Source organism: Epinephelus moara, chromosome 20, assembly GCF_006386435.1.
Source record: "Epinephelus moara isolate mb chromosome 20, YSFRI_EMoa_1.0, whole genome shotgun sequence".
Taxonomy (NCBI): domain Eukaryota; kingdom Metazoa; phylum Chordata; class Actinopteri; order Perciformes; family Serranidae; genus Epinephelus; species Epinephelus moara.
Window position 1 is genome coordinate 29126779 of NC_065525.1, and position 23587 is coordinate 29150365.

General features: G+C 42.6%; 1 protein-coding gene across 1 annotated transcript in view; it reads left to right on the plus strand.

Moving 5' to 3' along the window:
• Positions 1–3662: 3662 nt before the first annotated feature.
• The window catches only part of camk1db (calcium/calmodulin-dependent protein kinase 1Db), a 33787-nt gene continuing 13862 nt past the window's right edge, over positions 3663–23587 (plus strand). Inside the window, exons 1-3 of the mRNA XM_050073166.1 lie at positions 3663–4239; positions 20265–20396; positions 21491–21565. Of these exons, the coding sequence (XP_049929123.1) occupies positions 4145–4239; positions 20265–20396; positions 21491–21565 (302 nt within the window). The 5' untranslated portion in view covers positions 3663–4144. The remainder of the gene's footprint in view (positions 4240–20264; positions 20397–21490; positions 21566–23587) is intronic.

The following is a 23587-nucleotide window of genomic DNA, read 5'->3' on the forward strand; positions in this document are numbered from 1 at the left end:
TGGAGCCAAAAAAACAGTAGCTGCTGAGAAAAAAGACACTTTACACTGTCATATATATTGTTAAATTCATGCGGTAGTCTCAACTGATTTAGCTTTGCACTCCTGTAACACTTCATGACTCATGACTGACAAAGATATTGTCCTTTTATTTCACACACTCTTCTTTGTCTTCCTGGTGACATGACCTGTACGCCTCCCTTCAACACCCGCTCACATCTGGCTTTTGTATTTAAAGGGAAAGGTTACAATCAGCATTCATCCCCAGGACAGATGACTCTGCAATAGTCACGGGTATTTATCGACTCCAGCTCCAGGTGACAGTGATGGAAACATGACACCCGAGTGGACGTGTTAATTTTCAGCCCCTTGCAGCATGTCTCTTCCTTTCTCTGTCATGATGCACCACCACAAATCCATCCGTCTCTGTCCAGCATCGTTCCAATTTAGTCGCCACCAAGTTTGAAAGAGAGGCTGAAAAAGCAAAAGACATAAAAAAGAAGTAACCACTGTAACACTTTCACAGGCCTCTGTGCTGCTTTCTACTCTTTATTAACTTGTTTTCCAGTGCGTCCGTGATATTGAAAAAAATTACAAATTACAAACAATATAAAAAAATACAATAAAAATATTGTAAAAAGTATAGTAAAAATATAGTTAAAATATAGAAAAAATATATAGTAAACATATAGAAAAAAAATATAGAAACAAATATAGGAAAAAATATAAAAGTATAGTAAAAATATAGAAAAATAAAGTAAAAATATAGAAAAAATACAGTAAAAGTATAGTATAAATATAATTAAAATATAGAAAAAATACAGAAAAAGTATAGTATAAATATAATTAAAATATAGAAAAAAAACATTGTAAAAAATATAGTAAAAGATATAGTAAAACATTGTCAAAACAGAATGGCATACTCGTCTGCTGCAGAGCGGCAACCTCTGAGGCTGAAAAATGAAGCCAATGTGGCAAGTGCCAAAAACTACAGTTCTTTGAATGGTCACTTGAGGCTGGCTTCAAAAGCGAGTCAGTCCCCACAGACCTCCATGTTAAAATGTCCAACTTTACAGCAGAAATAAACATGTTTACAGCCTGGTACGAAAAAACAGTTTGGGTCTCTACAGCTAACTTCAACATTCATGACAACTGTACGAGGATGTCTTTTTTTACAACTCACCCGTTTACATTTCATTAGGACTTTAGGTTACACATATTGAAGGGTGGGGCCATGTGAGTGAGCTCTCCAAGATTGTCAACATTGCAGGGAAGGTGATTGGCCTTCCTGCGTACAGCACTGTCAAACATATTGCTGAGTTGTTTCTGTGACTTGCCAAACATATAATTGCCGATGCCTCACATCCATTATACTCAGTTTGAGCTGCTCCTGTCGATTTAAATTCCATAGAACAGTCAGAAGGTATATAAGAGATCCTTTATTCCCTGTGCCATACAGGCAATGAACAAAGAATGACTGTATCAAGGACACTACTATTATAAGATGTGCTCTCTTTTACTACTTATTGGTGCATTGTGTTATGTGTCCGTGTCTGTACCTTTGATTTTTGAGAGGAGCCAATGACTGTCTGTCTATCTATCTATCTATCCCTGGGGTAACATGGTCACCTCTGGCTCTGAAAAACAAAGATGGTGATGGCCAAAATGCTTCAGGCTTTAAAACAGCAGTCCACAAACCAATGGTTGATGTCATGGAAGCTACGTCCATTATTTCATAGTGTCAATGGTCTTGACTAAGACTGACTGGAATAGGAGATCTTGTATCTCAAAGGGACCTTCCCTGCTAAATAAAGGATAAACAAAAACATAAAATACATTTAAAACCTTGTGAATCATCAGGATATTGTCCTGGTGTCCTAGTTTGATTTCTACAAGGCGACAAACAGGCAAACCATGGAGGAAAGTCTAAAGCCCCGTTTCCACCAAACGCTTTCAGTATGGTACCTTTGAAACCAAAAGTAACCCTTCACACATGGTGCCTAGACCCTAGAGTTTCCACCTCAAACAGTACTCTTAAATGTGGGCAGGGTTGTTGTCACTCACTGCTTTGTCCAGCACTCACTGTATTTCCTCCTTTATCAGTCTGCACCTCTTTATTGTCCACAGAACGAGGCTGCACACCGACATGTGTGTTCGGACCTGTGTGTAATTGACAAACAGAGTGAAAAATTGAATTTCCCCTCGGGGATTAATAAAGTATATAAAATAAAAAAAATAAAAAAATGTTCAGAACAAAATAAAACAGGCTGCAGTGAGACTCTCTCTCCATGGGATATTTAGAAATAGCAGGTTTGTGTATTTAGTCCTTCTCAGGCAAGCTCAGGGGTTTAGTGTTGCCGTAGCCCACAAGAACGACACTCTGCGATGCTTTTTTTTTTCTCTGAGTGAGGATTAGACTGTCATCCACATAATCTGGTTGAAATTAATTTATATTTTGAAATGCTTGAAGATCCACTTATTACTAAAAGTGTATGTCATATAAAAACTAAAGTAATGGTCAAAGTTGTCACATTGATATTTAAGATGTGCTGATGGATTCACGTTGTTAGCTCTTATATTGAGTAACATTACAAGTTAACGTTCGACCTTAAAAAGCAGTCGGCCCAGTGAATTAAGTTATTTTTTTCAACGATTGCAGCTGCTGCAAGAGGCAGCAAAACATAATTTCATTTTATAGTTTACTAATAAAACTCTCCACAGTATGAACAGAGGTTACATGAGCCTCAAAACCAGCCACAACTCAGCTCTGATCAGAGTGACCGTCCTCTATTGACCAATCAACAGACTGCAGTGTTCACAGCTCCACCTTTTAGTACCAGATCTGTGCTAGGTGAGCCTGGTGTCACTCCGAAGTCATTGAAATCTGGCACTTGGGCAGTGACTTGCGGCATCAGTAACCAATGAGAAAGGGTGTCCTTTAATGTCAGCATGATACCCAGCTGGTTGCCGTTATAGTTCAACGGCGCCCGATGGTGTCAGGGGAAACATGGGGGGACAAGGACGAAAGTTAAGGCTGCGAAAGTCTGTTGGGAGAGGTGGTGGATGGGTCCAACAAACACCAACTTTCACCTGAGCGAGCTGTGTTCGCCTCCTTTAAGATTATAAAGCCAACCTGTTCTTTATTCCTGAACCTAACCACATGTTTTTGTTGCCTAAATCCAACCATGTGTGTTGCTGAAGGACAAAAAAAGGTCAATTTGTGGTGATGTGTATTGGCTAGGTACCCCAACAGAGGGTGGACCAAAAATGGCGACAGTATGGAACACTTCCATTGGTACCATCCACAACTTTTCACAGTGGAAATGGAAAAAAAGCGTACAGAACTGAACTGTAGCGTACTGTACTGTTTGGTGGAAGCGGGGCTGAAGGTGGCCAGGGGTCATCTTGTGTGAATGGGCCCCCATGGCTCCTAGCTGCGCCCCTGCCTTCACATCCCAACTCATGAAAATGAAAGCATCTGTGCGACACAAACATGACATTTGCTTTCAGTGTGTTTTCAGCTGAAACTCTGATGAATCCGACAGAGTTTCCACCGGGCCGGTGATTTGGTGCAATGCGAACACTTAAACCGTTGATTGTGCACGCTGTCAGATAGACAGGCGGGAGCAGCAACCTCCCACTCCTCCTATTGCTATAACAACCACAGGGCGGTCGGTGTGACTCGATGGCACACAGCGGCTCGGATGCGACTGCCAAGTGTCATCCTCCTGCCAGCAGCCCGACCTGAGCTCACCGCATCGCCGCTTTGACACTGACTGAATCCCTCCCGGGGAAGAAGAAGAGGAAGAGTAGGAGGAGGAAGGGGGACAGCCTTGTGTTTCCCCGTCACAGTGATCTGAACAGTGGGGAAGCTCAGACTCGGGATCCGCTACGTCAAACAGATTAGTCAAATAACCTCTCGGGGTAGGACATACCTCCCTCCTTGGGCTTGCCTGGCTGCATGCATGCACTGAGGAAGCAAGACAGTCTGACAAAGAGCCAGGAAGCCCTCGGCGAAATACAGAAGTGCACTACTTTTCTTTTTCTTTTTTCTTTCTGTGTCTGGGTGAGACGACAGTGGTGGTGGTGGTGGTGGTGATCCTCCAGCTTCTTCTTCTTCTTCTTCTCTCCCCACCCCTGGTGCGAAATGGCGAAAGAAAACGGCGAGTCCAGCGATGGATCTTGGAAAAAGCATGTCGATGATATCAAGAAGATATTTGACTTCAAGGAAGTCCTTGGCACGTGAGTAACAGAGATAACGCAGCCTTGCAGAAACTTTGTGTCCAGTTGTGTAGATTAGCGTCAGACTACAATGACACATTGTTGGCGATTTAACGGAAATGAGGAGCAGACTGACAGCTGTTGAATATGCGCTCAACACACACAGAAAGGGCCTTTGCAACTTAGACATAGACATTTAATCCAGCCTTCAGATAATTGTGCAGGGAGGTGGAAATAATGCTTCATGAGACACAATAATATGTGAAGTCAGACACGCGTGATGCCCCTCGTTATGTCACAGTTCATTCAGAAAAAAAACCCCTGCAGCGTGTTTTTATTCTCCTCACAGATCAGATCAGGGCTGAAGCTACACAAGAGCAGGCAGCCATTTATTTTTGGGGCTCGTTTTGTCCAACATGATACAAGTATGACAAAGACAGCAGGGCCTATTTGCAAGTGATGAAACCAGTTCCCAAATTAAGGGGGACCATCTGTGATGACTTTATGTTCCTGTGCTCAATCTCTCCTCTTCAAACAGAGGAGCAGCCGAGGAACATGATGTCTGGATTTACTGGCTTGTTTGCACAGTTAAAAACACTCTCATCATGAGAGACCACTTTGGGTTGAAGTTATTCTCTTGCCCTTGGATCACAGAGCAGACTAAATTCCAGAGTTTATTTTGGGCCGCTGTTAGTGCTGCTTGACTTCATGTTGAATAAGTTATGCTGCAGACACAGAGGAAGTGTTCCCCTGAATGGATGACCCCCCCAAACTGCTAAAGGTTTCAGGCAGTCAATCTTTGTGCTATCACACTGTGTATTTCTCATTTCTCCTGCTGGTCTTTGGCCCCTGAGGACATGTCCGTCCTCCCCTGGGTGAGAGGAATTTAATGAGGTGGTGTTTGTATTGTTGGAGATTCGGGGAAGGGCCGTGTTGAGGAAGGGGTCTCCCCGGGGAAATATGGTTTTTTTTTTCTTTAAAAATGGCCCCTTGTCATCATGTTTGGAGCTAAACTGGGAAGCTTAGTCATTCACAGATGATAAAACACAAGGGTGAAGGCACATATGGGGGTTTGGGGTTCTGCCGCCAGAAAATTTTGAGCATCAAACACTTAATTTCCTGCATGCTGGGGAAGTTTTATGCACCAATGTGTGTGTTTTCTGATTCATTCATTGTTTAAATAAGTATGGGCATTTTAAGGAACTTCCATATTCGAGTATAGAGTAGTCAAGTACTCCCAAAAAAACAAAAAATAGTGTTCGAATAGGAATGTAAATTGGTGAACAATGAAAAACAAGTGCAGTCTGAAATGTATTTATCGAGCAGACGGCTTTATTTAGCCTATAAGTTGACAGTTAACATGTTGCTGCCGTTACATAGGTTAGACGCAGTGCTGAAGGGACGTCTCCTGAGCCGCTCTCCTCGAGGTCAGTTCAATGTCTGTCGAGTTTGAGTAGGTATAGCTGCAGCTGGTGAAGCTACATGCCTCGCCCACCATCGGTCCACCATCAGCCCCCTTTGCTTCTTGGTCTGGAGGCTGAAGCCCTGGAGAAAATGCTTAGTGTTTAGTTAGCTATGAATCGTTAGCTTATAAGAGAGGTGGTTAATGTTGGCATTAGGGTTAAATCTCAAACCTTAAAAGAAGAATGACATCCCTGCTACATTTGGCCTCATATGTAGTCACTAGAAATAGCATTAAAGGTTTATCTTGTACTGGTGTGCGTGTGGTTTTTAGTGAGCGTGCTGTGAAGGCTTCAAACGGAATGTAGCTGCAGCGGTGCATGTCTCACTCGGGTTAGCATGAGCTAACACAGCAGCAGCGGCGAACATCCGACAGCAGGCTGTCTAACGTTCCCAACAAAGTCATACTGACACTGAAAGAGCTCAACTCTGTCTTGTTACTGTTAGGTATGTTAATGTTAGCCTGGTCGTGTGATGCTAATAGTTAGCCCTGTCACCTTGTGTGTGTGTGTTCCCTGGTGCAGACGTCATGCTCCCGTAGCAGTAGTCCCATGATAAACACAGATACACCTTTACCACCAACATGGAACCATTTTGTTGTGGTTACGAGACCTAATTTTGAACCATTCACAGCATTTCGACCAAATATAAGTTTGTTTGGAAGGCGAGAAGTTCTTAGCTGCAACCAAAAAAATAAGTTTTACTCGACCTTAAGTGCGAACCGTGACGACATCAGTGGGCGTGTCATATTCTACAGAATGGAAAGAGTGGAGAAGGCAAGTGAGAAATTGTCAGGGTCAGGGATGAAAAGAGCGTGCAGTCTTATGACTAATTGTTCCATGCATGTTTTTTGGGTAAAAACGAGTATCGGTTATAACAGGACAAAAGGTCGCAGGTAACTAATTAAATCCGCCGTTTTGCTGCTATCGTTTTACTTCAGTTATTCATTGTGCAACGTGCTCTGTTGGTGACACAATGGTTCTGCTCAAAACTGGTTGATACATGGGTTGGTTTACTCAATGGCATCAAGGTCCAAAGAATCCTGAACAGAGAAGGTTCAACAACCAGAGCTAATTTGGTGGAAAAGGGGTACGAGAGAAGCGACACAGCTGCAAGGAGGTGCTGAGCAAAGCAATACACTGCACGCAGCTCGACAATTAAATAAGATTTCACCTGTTTTAAATAGTAAAAAAATATCTAAAAGTCATGTTCAAATGTGGGAGGTTGCCCTGTGATTACTTTATGTTGGAACAAACGAGTGCTCGAGAACTCATGCCCGACCCTAGTCTAAATATCTTTAATGTCAAAATAAAAGTCGTCCACTACTTTCATGTTTTTACTGGGGTAGACAAATGCACATGTTCTAAATATTGAGGGGGACGTGTCCCCTGTCCCCCCCTGAAATCTACACCCATGATAAAAGAGACACACTGTGGTTTGCTGATGTAATACATGCAACCTCATCTTGTGTAATAATCTGTGCCTTCTTCACCATCATCTCCTCATTCTGGGCTGCCTGGCATGACCACGGACCTGTTTTTCTTGAGGAGCAGCATCACAAAATTCTCATACAGATCAGTGATTCATAAAGCGCACTCGACACTTCATCTGTTGTACTAAACAGTCAGACGTTCCTACCTGGAGGCTGTTCTGATTTCCCCAAGGCTTTCATCTATGTGTGAAGCGCCTCTGAATAACAGGAGTGAATCATCGTGATTTACTGTCCACACAATGGCCAGGTTGGAGGAACACACATCCCTCGCCCACAAACTGTTCGGCCCTTATGTTACATATCGCACAGCCTGTACTCGTCCTGATTGACTTTAGGAAAGTCCCATTTACTGGGTCCTGTGTGTTCTAATCAGGGAGCGTCTCGTTGCTGCACAGCAGTGTTTCGACAGGCCACCTGAGGCAGAGAGGCCCTGCAGCTTTGCTTGGGGATTAAAAATGGACAAGGAAGGAGTGTCAGCCAGAGGAAGACACATAGATTATCCTCCTCCTGCTGCTCCACCTTTCAACTCTAGCCTACTAGTCAGGTTTCCCCATCAGCGTCCCAGAGGGATCATCCCTCTGCAGCGTCCTCATTCATTAGTCTTTTCACACCAGCAGCAAAAGTACATTTACTCAATTTACTTGGGTATTTCTATTATATGACTTTATTCTTCCATTCTAATACAGAGAGGATGATGTCGTACTTCACTACATTTATCTGGCAGCTATTTGCAAGATCAATATTGCAGAGGGGAATTTTACAGCTAAATTTTTAATGCAGGTAATTTTCCTGGTAACAGTATTTTTGCCATTTTGTACTCAAGCTCAGGACACATTTTCCACCACTGCTACACAGAGATTTGATTTCAGCAGCAGCTGGAGGCCGGACCATCTGTGTGTGTGTGAGCGTTATGACTGATTAGATATTGATAGGAGTTTGGGGAGCAGGAAGCCTGCGGCGATGTCGGTAAAGCTTTGGCCGACACTTCTTTCCCGTGTTTCTTTGCAGTCGCTTTTGTGAGCTAATGAGATCTTCGCCACTGAAGCCAGTCTTCCTGCCTCAGCACCACTTTGCCTTGTGGCTAATTTCAGAGCCTTAAGCTGCTCTGTGAGAGCAAATTAAGTAACCTGACCACAAGTACCCTCAGAGATCCCAGTAAGGGGGTGGTGTTGGAAATGTGCAGGACAAATCTGGTTGCTACTCAAAGAGGGGATGTTTGTCTGAGTTACGTTTTTGCCAATATACTAAAGCTGACTAATCAATGAGGAGATAAATCCGATCCAATTTGTGTACTTCACTGCACGTGGCTCCTATGAGCATCATTTTTATGTAAGGTAACATGAGGATTACTGTGGCATTAAAAACATCAGTGTCTGTCGGCCTTGAAAATGTAACAGACAGCGGAAACATTGACAAAGAAATGGTCACATAATGGCCAATACTCGATCTGCCTAAAAATGTCCCTGTACAGATACACTGTTTTGGATTGGTTCAGCCCCACTGATTATTGAAGTGGCTGATATATCTGCCAATATAAGCCTATCATCAGTACATTGCTACCTGTATCTACAGCAGATAAATGAAAATATATGTTTGCTATAATTCAGAAACAGTGTCTCGATTATATTGTAACAAATTTGATTTTTACAGTAAAATGTTTTGGCAGTATATATGTTGGGTACAGAAACAAGCTGCAAACACAAGATAGACATATTATCACTTAAGTTGATTTTTTAAACATCCAGTATTTACAGAGCAACATTATCATTAATTTGGAGTCATGTTTACGTCCACATGTTGAATGTAAGTCCAGTATTTACTCTCTTTTAGCTCTGTTTTTGGTCTCCACCGACCCCTGAGGGAAATATCTGACCCTTTGGCAGCTAAATGCTCCACTATATTCACCAGCTAGCTGGTTACGTTGTCTGGTGCTAGGCAGGTAGCGTAGAGCAAAGCTATGAGAGCTGTGAGAGTGAACCACAAAATTTAAGTTGTGGGCCAGACAGCTGAACAATGAGTTGAAAGATGCTCAAAGGCTCCGTAGAGCTGCGGATTCCTCACTATGAGTGACCCCTTACATTTTGTGATCCGTTGTTAATGTAGAAATATTGATTCAGTGAAAAGAAAATTGACGGATATATCATTATATAGCAACTCTCAGATATCAGCATGTCATCAACCCAAAAGAAATCCAGTACGTGTTGGGTACTGCAACACACCTAAAGATCCCCTCTACTCCAAAATGTGTTTTTCCTCTGTTTATGTCCCCTAAAATGTCTGACCTCGACTATATTGACTTGAATTTGTGGAAAGTTTGTCACTAGAGAGATGTTTTCACATATTTGGATGTTGGATGTCTACCAAACACCCCATTGTAGCAGACATTGTATGTTTTACACTCACTAACACACTGTCAGCCACTGCCAGTTAGCCTACACCAAACAACAAAAACAGATAAAAGATGCTAACTGCACTTAGGTTCTGATACGTCTGATAGTTGCTGATTTTGGTGAACAACAGTCTTCTCATCTGAGTCTGCGGCTGAATGTCTCTGATATCTCCTCTCATGCTACTGTTAGCCGTCTTGATGGCCACTGCTCTTTCACTAGTCTCCCATAGCCAGGCCTGTCTCCACACTTTGTTTTAGCTCTGTGCCAGTGCTGGAGAAAGCAGAAAGTGAATGCAATCGGCACTGGTGGGTGGGGCATGGGGGAAGACCCAGAATTTCTCAATGAGGGAGAAAGAGTAGATCTGCTTCCAGCCACTTTCAGGGTTTCTTTTTTACCTTTTAACATAGGTAAAACAAACAACAAAATATTATCTTATATTATCTTTTTATATTCTTTAAAGGGTCTATATGTGACATTTTGAGCATTAATATAGTAGCAAACCACCATATGCCATGTAAAGATGTAGTGAAATAATGGCATACTAAGCAGAGAATGAAGTCACGCTATCTGTGTGTGTATCTTGTTATCTGAGCCAATGGTAAGCTGGTCCAGCTGTGCATGCATATTGGTGCGTGTGTATCTCACTGGCTAGCTCATCACCGCCACTTTGCACTGCTTCATACAGCGGTTACTGCAGAAATGGGTACAGCGTTGTTGCTGAAGCATAACACCCAGCCTCCAGCTCGCCCCTGGTTAACACTGTAGGCTCCATCTGCACTGTTGCTGTTGTTTAGCGCTGTTTATGACGTTAGCACAGTTGCTAGCCACTGATTTAGCCACCTACATTCTGAGAAACATGTCGAGACAACTCATACACTCTGAATTTCACATAGAGCACCTTTAAAACTTATCTGGAGGGGGATTTTAATCATTTAAATCACTTGAGAAATGCACACTTCATTTATTTAAATGTCATGGATAAAAAGCAGTCCAAAAATGATGCTTTCAGTTTAAGTTCTTTGTCATGTTTTTGCAGAATCCCACTTTCGCAGATTAAAGTTGTCCTCTGTGATCTCCCTCTGCAGATCACTCAGAGCTGAGCTGATTCATTCATGTCGCTGATTTCCCCCTGAAGCCTAATTTTTATGATTCTTTTTGCCAACAAAGAGAAAAAGCAGTTCTGAGTTTGATATGGATAAATAAACAGGCCTTTACATTGGGTATTAAACTGACCCTGACAAATCCGTCCGAGATGTGTTAAAGTGACTGCCTCTGTGCATTGATCATTTTCTGAAAACACAGCTTGTGCAGAGACTCATTGGGTCCTTGATTCAGTGAAAATGGCAGCTAGGCAACTAGGATGATGTAAGTCCTTGGTTGCTCCTTCTGAAGAAGACACTACCTACCACCACCACTGTCCTCCAGCTACATTCACTGTGGGCGGAGGTACTTTGTCATTGACCACAATGATGGAGAGTCAGATATGCGTAGTATGTTCTGTGCCTCCGAGTTTCCATTTGTATTCATGTCCCTCTGACCACATTGAATACCAACAAAGCCACAGTGTACCATCCTCTGCACTCAGGGAGCTGAAGTGTACCAGACTGCCCTGTATCAAAGCACAGGACACGATAATCACCCCTTATTAAAATAATTCAGCTTCTCTCCGACAGGCAGATCTGTGGCTTCAGACAGATATCTGCCAAACATTTCCCTCGAGCGATAGATATTCTTGCTTTTTAGTTGTTTGTGAATGTTATCACCTCTCATTGCCTTGTGAACCGACCATCTTTCTCTGTTTGATCAACATTCCTGGAAAGTAGCCTCAGGTACAGACGTGTGTTGGGAGGTAATGGTTTCCAGCTTCAGGTGTTGGGACTGTGAGAGTTTCTGGATTTCATTCTTATTGAATTATTGGAATTGATTTAACTCTGCAGCATCAGATCAATGCTGTTTACTACCTGGAATGACTGAAAACCAGTGTTGGCTAGTGTGGCAGCAAGAAACAGAGACAAATCCACAACTTAACTAAGGACATTACTCCTGTGCAGTGATGGAAAGTAACTGAAGTACAGTTTTGAGGCATTCGTACTTAACTTGAGTGGCACCATTTTATGCATCTTGTGCTTTTTACAAGCCACAACATCGTGACAGCTGGTATTTTTTTACCCCATTAGTCTGTAGCTCTTTTCACATACTGATCAGCTGACAGTCACTTTGGATGTGGAAATCACAGATGCCTGAAAGACAAAACTCAACAGAGATGGTGGATAGATAAATGATTGGGTGAGACGATCCGATTACAGCTGGCAGCTTCTTGTTGCTGGAACCTACCGATATTGGCCCAAAAACTGGGCCTGCTGCGAAGATAAGGCGGCGGTAGGTTTGTGCTGGTGCGGTTTCTCTCACAGGTGTATGGCAGCGGTCAGGGCGCCACTCTGTTGACTTAAAATCCAAGTGTCCAATGACAAACCTTTTGTCCATTAAGAGGACTTAGATAAAAACAACCACGATCTAAAAGGTGTATCGTTTAAAAGGGCTTAAAAACTGGATAAAAAGTCGATTTACGACAGAGACTCTGTCAGGGAACACACAAACGCATGTAGCACGTGTAACACAACAGCGTCAGCCTTTAGTGTGACATTAAACATAAGCGTCGGCAGTGCATTGTAAAAAATAACAATCATTTATCGTCCCTGTTACATGGCAGCTGATCTGGTCCTCTACTCTACCAAAAATGATGTCATTGTTTTCCCAATTTGTAGACATTTTATGCGGCTGGTCTTCCTCTTTGAGTTAGCTACTAACTGCTACTTTTTAAATCTTTTAACACATAAGCCATTTTGAGTATTTTGCCAGGTGTTCATGTGTCTGTCTATGTGTCGCAAAACTTTACAGCCGTGTAGTTGAGACCAAAGTCAGAGTTTGTAGATGGCCATCGTCGAAGCAAGGGGTCTGGAAGTAGTGGGGTAGGAGGTAGGGAAGGAGCCATTGGCCAACCTACTTTATGCCCTGGGCTCATGAAATTTAACAGCTGTACAGCTGTGGTCCGAGCAAGGGCGCTGGAAGTAGAGAAGGGGCCAATGAATGCAGGACCTTTACTTGTAATAATGTATAGATCTATAATATATTTGAAATTATAATCATTGCATTATAAATTGGCCAGGCTTAATGTACCAGCTTTATTTTTCAACTGTAGATCTTTAATCATGGAAATGATAAGTTCCTTATCAAAAATGTTTATCTATAGAGTGGTGCACAAATGAGTCCTAATATCTGGAAATGAGTCAGCGCTTTTGAACTCCCAGTTCCCTCGTCTCAAAGTCAGCTTTTTTGTTAGATGCCTGAAATAAGGTCTGTGATTAACACAAGCTTTAGAGACAGTCAGTGAATACCTCACTCGTGAATTTTGAAGCTTTTATGTGTCTTTAAACAGTGGCTCCCAACTGGTGGGTCACGGTCCAAAAGTGGGTCATGGTCAATTCTGCATGGACGTGATGCTAACAAGTGGCTAAATGAGACCACAAAACGTTATCATGCAGAACATGGCTTTACAGCCTCATTGTGGTGTCGACGTTGAAGTCATGCGGCCGTGGTGTTGTTGCTTTATAGCCTAATGTTAGCTTTTTACCTCTGGTGATTGCATTTATACTTAAATAAATCATAAATGTGGTGTTAACTTGTGAAGATTATCTTACTGAACAAAACATGCTAAGTATTATAGATGTTTGTTTGCCACAGATATTATTTTCCGCAATAAAACCCAATGTAAAAATCCCATTGGCTTTTTGATCCCTGCACCACTCAAATTGACTGATACATGTTACTATCCAGTTGTTTTAAACTCTTACTCAAAAGTCCAGTATCAGTTGCTATAATGGATTATTTTAACATTATTATATCAGGACTTTTCCCTAATGTAAGGGTCTAAATACATCTTCCACCACAGCCCCCTATACAGAGTCTTTACAGCAAACATAGAGAGCTGATCCAGGTGCAGGTATGTTCCAGATTACGGCGAGAATAATGATGCATGTTGCAGAAACGGTGTCATTTTCACCTCGTCTGTCTGGCTGACACTATACAGTTTACAAAACTCTGTGTAGACAGCGTAGCATATCGCAGCTGAGCAGATGGTGGTGTGAAGTCTGTTAAAAAATAATAAGTATATTGTGTAACTGTAAAAAGTGTCTGCTGCCAGCAAAACTTTCATCTCCAAATTTTAGAGATGTTAGATAAAATGTGTACAATTATGTTTACTATACATGACAGATTATTTTTATATGCATGTAATTATGTTAAGGAAAATTAATGACATTTTTCCTGGATTATAATTCCTTTCAAAACTGTAGACATTAATTTTACCTGCGTATTTTTAAGCATAGATAACACCCTCTGTTATGTTTCTGTTTGAAGCTGTAGTCGCAGTGATGAAAAGTGACTTTGACTGCAGTAGGTCACACCAGTGATCACTCCACCTGGATTATTAGGTCTGACTTTCCGTCCCATATGTTGTGTAACAGGCCGCTGTAATGCATCTTACACAAGATGGTTCAGTGTGATTACTCAGCAGCGCCGCAATACAGTTAATGTGAATAAACCAGACTTAATCGTCTGGACCCCCACCCCCACTCTCTCCATCAAAAAAACGTCTCCCATCATCGGTGACCCTTCATTTTCATAATTGCCAAAGGACGACCGGCTGAGGTCGCGGCTTTAAAAGTTTTCTGGATGATTGTTTGACGCACGGCTTCACTTTGCATCTGCAGCATCAGGCGCGGGTTTCACACAGAGCACAGCCCACATTCACATTTCACATTAGTCAGCCGCTTTGGCTTGGCTGTCCTGCACACAGTGTGGTGGTGTTGTGTGACTGCACATACACACACACACACACACACACACACAGAGCTCATACTGTCATCCAAGAGCCGTGAAGAGGGAGCTCTGTGGCTCTAAGAACTTAAAATTCAAATATTTTGTTATTCAACCGAGTGAGTCAGTGTGCTGACTTGATTGTGCAGTCTGTGTGACACTGGGTCAGAAACATTGTTTGCAGCCATACACTTGTATTTGTCTTACGTAATAGATTGAGATTAGTTTCAATAAAGTGTCCAGTTTAGGCGGAGCTTTCACTCATCATTTAACGCTCACCATCACATCACATTTGGGATTAATCCAGAGATGAATAACACTTGCTGGAACTGTTATCAATAAATCTACTGATCATTTTCTTGAGTTACTGTTCAGTCTAGGGCTGCACAATAAGAGGAATATATGCAATATGCAATAAAGTAGTTGAATATCATGATAAATACTTGGAGAGGTACTCCTGTATTTTTCAACCTGGACCCTATTTTCCCAGGTTTTGGTGTCTAAGACAGTTGTGAGTGCAACGATCCAGTATTGAGAGAGTGTGCTGCAGCCTACAGTGTAACCACTCGGGGCAGGTGTGCCTCGTCAATTTACGCCCATTAAACGTGCTTGTTTTTGCCACTGACTGACTCAGATTGTTAATATGAGTGTCTTACAACATTACAGAAAGCACCCTACAGAGAAATGTTTTTCTTTACCTTTCGCTGTTGTTGTCTGTTTGGTGTCCAGGGGTGCGTTTCGAATTGCATAATTTTTCTTTTTACTTTTAGTAGGTACAGCTGCCCTTAAAAAGTACGTACTGTACTGTACTGTACTACTACAATCGGGACACACTACTTTTTCATAACATGATGCCCTGAACTTTGACCCTCTTGCTTTTAGATCCATTACTTAAGAGATTAAACAAATGCCACTTACGGATACAGATACAAGATCATCCAGATACCTGGATAGCTCTGCTGCTGTAACTTTGCAGTGTATGTAGTTTAACTTTAAAGTTATAAGTTACGTCCTTTTGTTGTTTGTGATGTTTATGATTATTTTGTTCACTTAATTGATATTCCTGTTACTATTTGACTGGCCATCAGCCGTCATTGCGACTTCTGATAACTGTCAGTCAGCTGTCAATAAGTTGTCAAGCTGTCAGGTGTTTGCGGCTCAGTCAATGTGAGCTATCGTCCCCTGTGCAGAGGATTGTGGTCAGAAAAGCATCCTGGCTTGCATACTGCATAATCGGACCAGATGTAGTAGAACATCCTGGTATTTTTGGCATACTGCATTTGACATAGTATGTATTGGGACACACTAAATCTTCTTCTGGCACACTATATAGTATGGTAGAATGGGGATTGGAACACACAGAAAGTCTCGCTGACAAATCAGCTAAATATTCAGCTGTGACACTGAAAATCTTTTAGATAAGACTGAGATATGCTTTCTGTACTCCAACATAAACTATTACCAGCACTACTCTCTCAAACTCTCACACACATTTACACCATTTATTTCCCACAACAAGTTATGTCCCATGAGATATTATATAACAGGACTTCTTGTCAGCGAGACTTGGACACAAAATAGACTGGAACAAGCGTAAGGTGAGGAAAAATGTTTCATTTCTCTGTAGGGTCTTTCTTGTGATGTTGTAAGACTTTCATATATTAACAATCTGAGCCTGTCAGTGGCAAAAACGAGCACAAAGGCCCCAGTAAAAAGAATAGTTAAACTTTATAGTGCAGTTTTCTACTGCTACTCTTTCTCAAGTGACTCAAAATATCCCAGAGTGCAATATCATTCACGGTGTTTCTATTACCAAGTTGACACGGCAATGACGACTGAAAGGGATATGTTGTGAAGCCCTAGTTTAGTCTATGAAATATTATACAGCAGAGAAAACTGGATGAAATTGGCATCCTCATGTTGCTTTATTAGTTCAGTCAACAGTCCAAATCCTAAAGATATTTTATTAACTATCATATATGACCAAAGAACACCAAATTCTCACATTTGAAGAGCTGTTATCAGCATGTTTTGTATTTCTGCTTGAAAAACACTGAAAAGACGAATCAGTTATCAAAAGAATTGCCTTTTGATCGACTAGTTGTTTCAGCTCTGGAGTTATGTGTGATTGTTGTGGCTGTGTCACTGTCTCTGTGTGTATGTATGTGCAGAGAGAGCATGTGGGCAGTCGGTAGCATCACCATATGTCTCCAACAGACATCACACCTTTCTCTTTCCTGTGAATAAGGCATTAATAGATTGAATGCTCGCAGCACAGTTTGTCATGCTTCATGCATCGACAGAGCGAGGGAAGTCACAGGCTTTGGATCCTGTCATATTGTCACTCACAGGAAGTGATGTTGCTGCTTGTCAAGGCGGTGAGCAGGGGGGACCGAAATGGTGCTACGTGCTCTAACCACCCTCTCAGTTAGCTCACAGGTTTCCTGTGGTTTTCATCATTGTGTACCTCCGGTTGCAGAAAGCAGAAAGCGTGCACTGAAAAGAAAAACGTGCAAGAGAGTCATTTGACGGGCTCAGCGTGCTGGTGGAGGAATTTTCTCCTAATGTCCACACAGCTGGGGAAATCGGTCGCATGCGCTGAATAGAAATGATGCTCATTGTCCTCACGGCAACAGCTGTGGTGGGAAGATAGTGGCAGCAAGTACTGCATCGACTCCCTCACTTACACAAGCCCTTGAATTTACATATTGTCCCACATCATGTGTCTCAATGAGGTCAAAGTCAGAAGGGCGCACGCTCTAAGCCCTCTCAGCTCTGTTTGTTTGAGTGTGTTCCACCTCACCGCACCTGGGGCCGAGCTTTGTGACCAGGTAGTGTTTGTGCACAGTCTGCTTATATGTCGTGCCTCTGACTGACCCTCCCCCCCTGCTGTGTGATGGTGGAGTGAGGGATTAGCGTGGATTTGATGGCCTCGTGGGACTTAGTGTGGCGAGCGGCGCTGAGTTTAGAACCCGCTGGGAGGAACTGATTACACTTTGAGAACATAATGGACCTCTTGATGTTTGCCGTCTTGTTTTTTGTAAGGCGGTGGATCATGTGAGGTGTGTTTCCTCTGTGTTGTATAACTGACGATGATCCAACGAGAGACTTATTCCAGCAATTAAACACTCTGTCAGAAAGTGAGGAAACAAATGCTGGAGGCAGATGGCTGCCATTTTCATATTCTCTGGGTTTGTCCTTTTTCATTTTGGCAAGAGATTACTGAAGAGATAATGATGGATTAGAAGTTGATTGCTCTTTTGTTGCATTATACCCTTGGCAACACCACAGACACATTCGTGGCACAGTGTAAATATTTCCTTAAATACATTTGGCAGCTAGATAAAGCCATTGCAAAGAAATGCTTCTGGCAAACGCTCCAACAACAACAACTACTGGGCTGAAACAAACAGTGTGGAGAAGCCGATCTTTATCCCAAGACTGTGATGTGAACTAAGTGTAGAATATTGGGAAAAAATCGACCATATACAGCATAAATATTTAGTTCGGGCAGCTTCCTTCATACCTACAGATCTACATCTTACACAAAATATTTTAAAATCAATCCTTTGTTGTCTCTGTTTTATTGGGAGCCAGTGAAGAGAAGATAAAACATGACTTATATGGTCAGACCTTTTAGTTTCTGTTAAAACTCTGCTGCGTCCCTGATGTTGAAGTCCCCTAAGTAATAAACAACATGAAGAAAGGTCAGCACACTGCAGCTCTCTTAAGTGCAATTTATTACCACATCCACGTGTGCTATTGTGACATTTCAAGCTAATACTTTTCTTCAGACTTAGCTGCATGTGTAAAGACGCCACCTTTAATGCATATGCTCCAATTACATGACTGTGATGTGATGATCCCAGTGAAATTCCCCCCATTTGCTACACAAAAAACTATTTTAAAAAACAACACAGCGCACAAGACAAACATCAGACTCAGAGGCCTCCTAAGTAGCCTCGGTGTACCCAGACACTGACAGTAAAGGGAAGCGGTTAAATTGTTTACACTGCATCCACATTTTGTTTTGTCTGATGTGATATACACCGATCAGCCAAAACATTCAAACCACTGACAAGTGAAGTGAATAACTTTGATTATTTTGTTCCAGTGCATTGTTCATGTGGGAAACCTTTGGTTCTGGCATTCATGTGGATACCACCTGACATGAACCTTTGGTTCTGGCATTCATGTGGATACCACCTGACATGTTCCACCCACTCAAACACCATTGCATACCAAGTATCCCCCCTCATGGCAACAGTACTCCCCAATGGCACTGACCCCCCAGCAGAAAAAAGCAGCATGCCACACTGCAAACATGGCTCAGGAATGGCACAAGGAATGTGACAAAGACCTCAAATTGTCAACCTGGCCTCCAAATTCCTCAGATCCCAATCTGAATGAGCATCTGAGGCACATGCCATTAACCCACCTCACAACCCACTGGACTAAATTTATCTGCCACCAACGCACTGGTGCCAGACACCCAGGACACTACCAGAGGTCCTGTGTCCATGCCTCGTAAGATCCAAGGAGGCCCCACCTTGGATTACGGGCCCATCTGGAGTACCGGCACATCACAAGAATTCTTGAGCAGATTGGGACCTGGGAAATTTAGAAGCAAGGTCGACACCTTGAGCTTTTTGTCACGCTCCACAGGCCATTTCTAAATAGTTTTTGTAGTGTGGCATGCTGCTTTTTTCTGCTGGGGAGCCACTGCCATTGGGGAGTACTGATCGGTGTATAGTTTTTGTAATATGATTTTGTTGTTTGGTTAAATGTTGTGTTTTGTATTTATGTGTTATGTGAAGCGGTGTGCGTCCTGAGACAGACGACAAAATATTCTGATAGTAAAGTGAAATCAAATCAAGTGTTATTAAGAGACCATTTTGCCGAACACATATTGTGTATCCAATGTCAGCCCACTCATTTACACTAAAAAATATTAATGAAGATTGAGTTCAAAGAAAGAAAACCTTTATGTCAGCTGTTGTAGATTAAAATGCTGAATTATAAAAGGACAAAACGAGAAGAAAATGTAAAACCACAGAGCTGTAGCGTAGAATATAATAAAGGGAAACTCCATCTCTTTGTAAGCAGAAGAGTTGATTAAGAATTTATAAATTGGGGAAGGACAGAAGCGTCAAAAAAACAGAAAATCTCAGTGCTTTGGCCTCAGGCTCAGTTTTTTATTTCTAATTTCTCAAACAAGCCTTCATCAGAGCCTCGAGTTCAGTGGATCGAGGATTAGTTCAGTCTTCTTAGATCATATTAGTTCAAATGAGACGATCCTTTTTCAAACATCTTCACATTAAACCCTTCTGACGGTGCCTGTGAAGGTGCATAATGAAAACAAGAAAGGTGGAGGGGAAAAAAAAGCAATCACGCTGCCCGCTCTGTGAGATTTATTAAGGTGGACTGACTGTGGTATCATAGCAACAGATACAGATTGCTTGAGCAAATATTCCCTTAATTCCGTATTTGTTTTTAAAGGCTCTCATGTATGGAGACAGATGGCCCGAGGAAGACACGCTATCCGCCGTCCTAAATGGGTGTTTTTTAGAGGTTTTAAAAGTGTTTGCCGTGCTTTTGGCTGCACACAAGCACCGAGCGTAAGCCAACACAGACGGCTGCCGGCCATAGTCAGGGACTTTGCCAGTTCTCAGTAAATATTCACAATATGCTGTTTGTGTACTCTGGCCTGTCTGCCTCTGAGTGCCCTCTATCCACTCACTGACGATGGGTTTTCTGTGTCAATATTGGCCGAGGGCATATAAAGCAGGACTAACATGTTTCTCTGTCTCTGTCTCTGTCTGTTGCAGGGGCGCGTTCTCTGAGGTGGTGATGGCTCGGGAGAAGACCACGGGAAAGATGGTGGCAATCAAGTGCATCCCGAAAAAAGCGCTGAAGGGGAAGGAGTCGAGCATCGAAAATGAAATCGCTGTGCTTAGGAAGTAGGTACCGCATGACTGAGCCGCGGGGGAGTTTGCAGAAGAACACCACTTTAGAAAGGGTCACCACCTCGCAGCGTCCTCGGGGAAGCTCTTGTGTGTGTGTGTGTGTCTCTGAGTAATGACTCAGAGTCGGGATGCTGGTGCCACTCAGTTTATTTAACAGCCATTGTCAGGCTTAAGTGACTTCCTTGTCGAATCCCATCTATCCACCATTTTGGGTCATTGCAGTGTACACACACACACACACATTTGCACACTGACATGATAGGATTGCGCTGACACCAGGTGACACTCCATCCTCCTCCAGGGCCTGATGGGTAATTCCCCCGAGAAGCTCAGTTATCAGTCACTCTTGAAGTGAGCACGCCAGTTGTTGGGTGTTGTTGCCTGGTTACGGTTGCTATCCTTTGAGTTCCTCCCTCTTTTTCTTTCTCTTTTATTATTTCTCCTTCTCTTTATACTCTTTACTCGTCTCTGTGAGTCTAACAGCCCTCAAACTGCAACCTCATTTTCTTTCTGGACTTTGCACTGAAAGGAAGTTGTGAAGGTTGTTTAGTCCTTTGAGACTCTCTCCACCGCCTCCTCTTCCACCCCCACCTTTTCCTTTTCAGCCACCTGCCCTTGCGAACACACTCTGTCATCTGCATATCTCTTTGCAGAGGGTTTTTTTTTCTCTCCTGCTAAAACCATGTTGTGTGGTTGCCTGGACACAGACTCCCAGCATCTTGATCCATCCTGTGCGATTTTCTTCAGGTGCTCCCGCTGACGGGGATTGCCGCTTAATGACTCATTGATTCGTGTCCTTTTCAAGAACCCCCTCTGTCACACACAAAAGGTCTCTCCCTCGTGTGAAGGATACAGTGTGCCAGGTTTATTTTTGACAAGCGTGAACATACACATGTGCACAAACACACACACACGGTATAATTACAAAGTGCTGCAACTGAAAGCAAAAAAAAAAAGCTCAGTTTTCATTTGGCAGGGCATCATTTCAACAAAAGAAAAGGCTAATTGCACCTCATTAGTGGCCTGTGCTGAAATGAACAGAAGCTGACAGCAAGCAAAGTGAATTTTCTCTGTATCTGTCTCTGCAGGATAAAGCATGAGAACATTGTGGCTCTGGAGGACATCTATGAGAGCTCAAACCACCTGTACCTCATAATGCAGCTGTGAGTACATCAACCCACCACATTGTTTGTTTAGGTCAGCTCTTTGTCTCCCATTCGGCCCGTCATTTTGATAATGTGTTGTGTCTTTTTTTTTTGCTTGAATAAGCGTCTGTAATGTCCTTGCGGCATATTTGCCCTCAGATGAATGTCTGAGCGAGGCACAGTGATGCTTTAAAGATGAAGGAGAAATGAGGAGCGTGTTTATCCGGGGGTTAGATAAGAAGATTGATATGGGGGTCATGTGGAGGATGAGCCCCTGTTTGTTCCTGTCAGGTATTATTATTATTACATTTGAGTCACAAAGCTTAGCATCTGTTTTTCAGAAAATAAATACCTCGTTGATCTTTGAAAAACCCACAAGGTCATTTGAAATCACTTCTTGCTGCATGGTACAAAAGATTTTAAACCTGTTTCCCAAATTGTGACTGTAACTGTGTTTTATCAGTAGTTACACTTCCCCTCATTGACTTACCCTCAGCCCTTTGGTGTTACGTAACAGCAAACGTCGCACGGAGGCCACTTGATGAGCAGAGGGGAAAGTGGGTGGGGGAGGAGTGAGGGATTTAAATGGGACGACCTGTCCTTGTACACTTTCAGCCCAAACTGTCATGATTGACCGCCAGATGTAAACTTGGTGCTACGCTGCTCTTTACAAATCATCAGAAATACCTGCAGATTGGCGTGCTCAGTAGCTCAGTAGGTAGGGTGCGTGCCCCGTGTACATAGGCAGAGTCCTAGCTACAGTGGCCACTTGTTCGATTCCAGCCAAGGGCCCTTTGCTGCATGTCGTCCCCTCGCTCTCTCACCCTTTAACGCTTCAAAAGTGTCCTGCCATTAAAGGTAATAATCTTAAAAAAAAAAAGAAATACCTGCAAACTAATTTAAATGAGGTGAAGGTGTCTGCTGGGGACAACTGCAGTCGTTGGTTGCTAGCAGGCTGAAAAGTGAAGCCAACGCAGAAGTGCCAAAACTGCAGTTTATTTACGACTTGCACCGAAACAGAGTCAATCTCCAGAGACTGCCATGTTAAAATGCCTAACTTTACAGTAGAAATAAACATGTTTACAGCCTGGTACAACAAACAGTTTAGGTCTCCATAGCTAATTTCCCCATTCATGACAACTGTAGGGGGGCTGAATTTCTTTTTGCTCTTAATCAAGGCTTTAAGTTAATGGCAGGGCTGCATGAGTGACAGACTCTCTGTGAGGCATCGCTTAAGTCTAAAGCCCCGTTTCCACCAATCACTTTCAGTATGGTACCTTTGGAACCAAAGGTAACCCTTCACACATGGTACCTAAACCCTAGCGTTTCCACTGCAAACAGTACTCTTAAATCTGGGCGGGGTTGTTGTCACTATCGGTGACACAGATGGAAGTCTGCACCTCGTTTATCGTCCACAGAACGAGGCTACACGCCGACATTTTCAGAACAAAATAAAACAGACTGCAGTGAGACTCTCTCTCCATGGGATATTTAAAAAAAGCAGGTTTGTGCATTTAGTCCTTCTCAGGCAAGCTCGGGGGTTTAGTGTTGCCTAGCCCACAGGAATGATGCTTTACGACACTTTTTTTTCCCTCCGAGTGAGGATTGGAATATATGTTTTAAAAAATTGATATATATAAATGCTTGAAGATCCACTCATTACTAAAAGTCTGTGTAATATAAAAACTTAAGTAATGGTCAAAGTTGTCAGAGTTGTTGTTCCACCTTAAAAGTTGCCGGCAGTCGGCCCGGTGAATTGAATTATTTTTTCTGCGACTTAAGCTGCTGCAAGAAGCAGCAAAACATTGTTTCTTTTTATAGTCATAGTTTACTAATATATATAAAACTCTCCACAGTATGAGCAGTGGTTACATGAGCCTCGAAACCAGCCACAGCTCAGCCCTGAGCAGAGTGACCGCCACGTGGCTCTGGAGCCTGAGGTTGCCAACCCCTCACCTAAACTATTAGAAAAACTAAAACTGGAAAGCATGTCACATAGTGAATTAATGAATTTAAAAATATATATTTTATTTGTTTTCC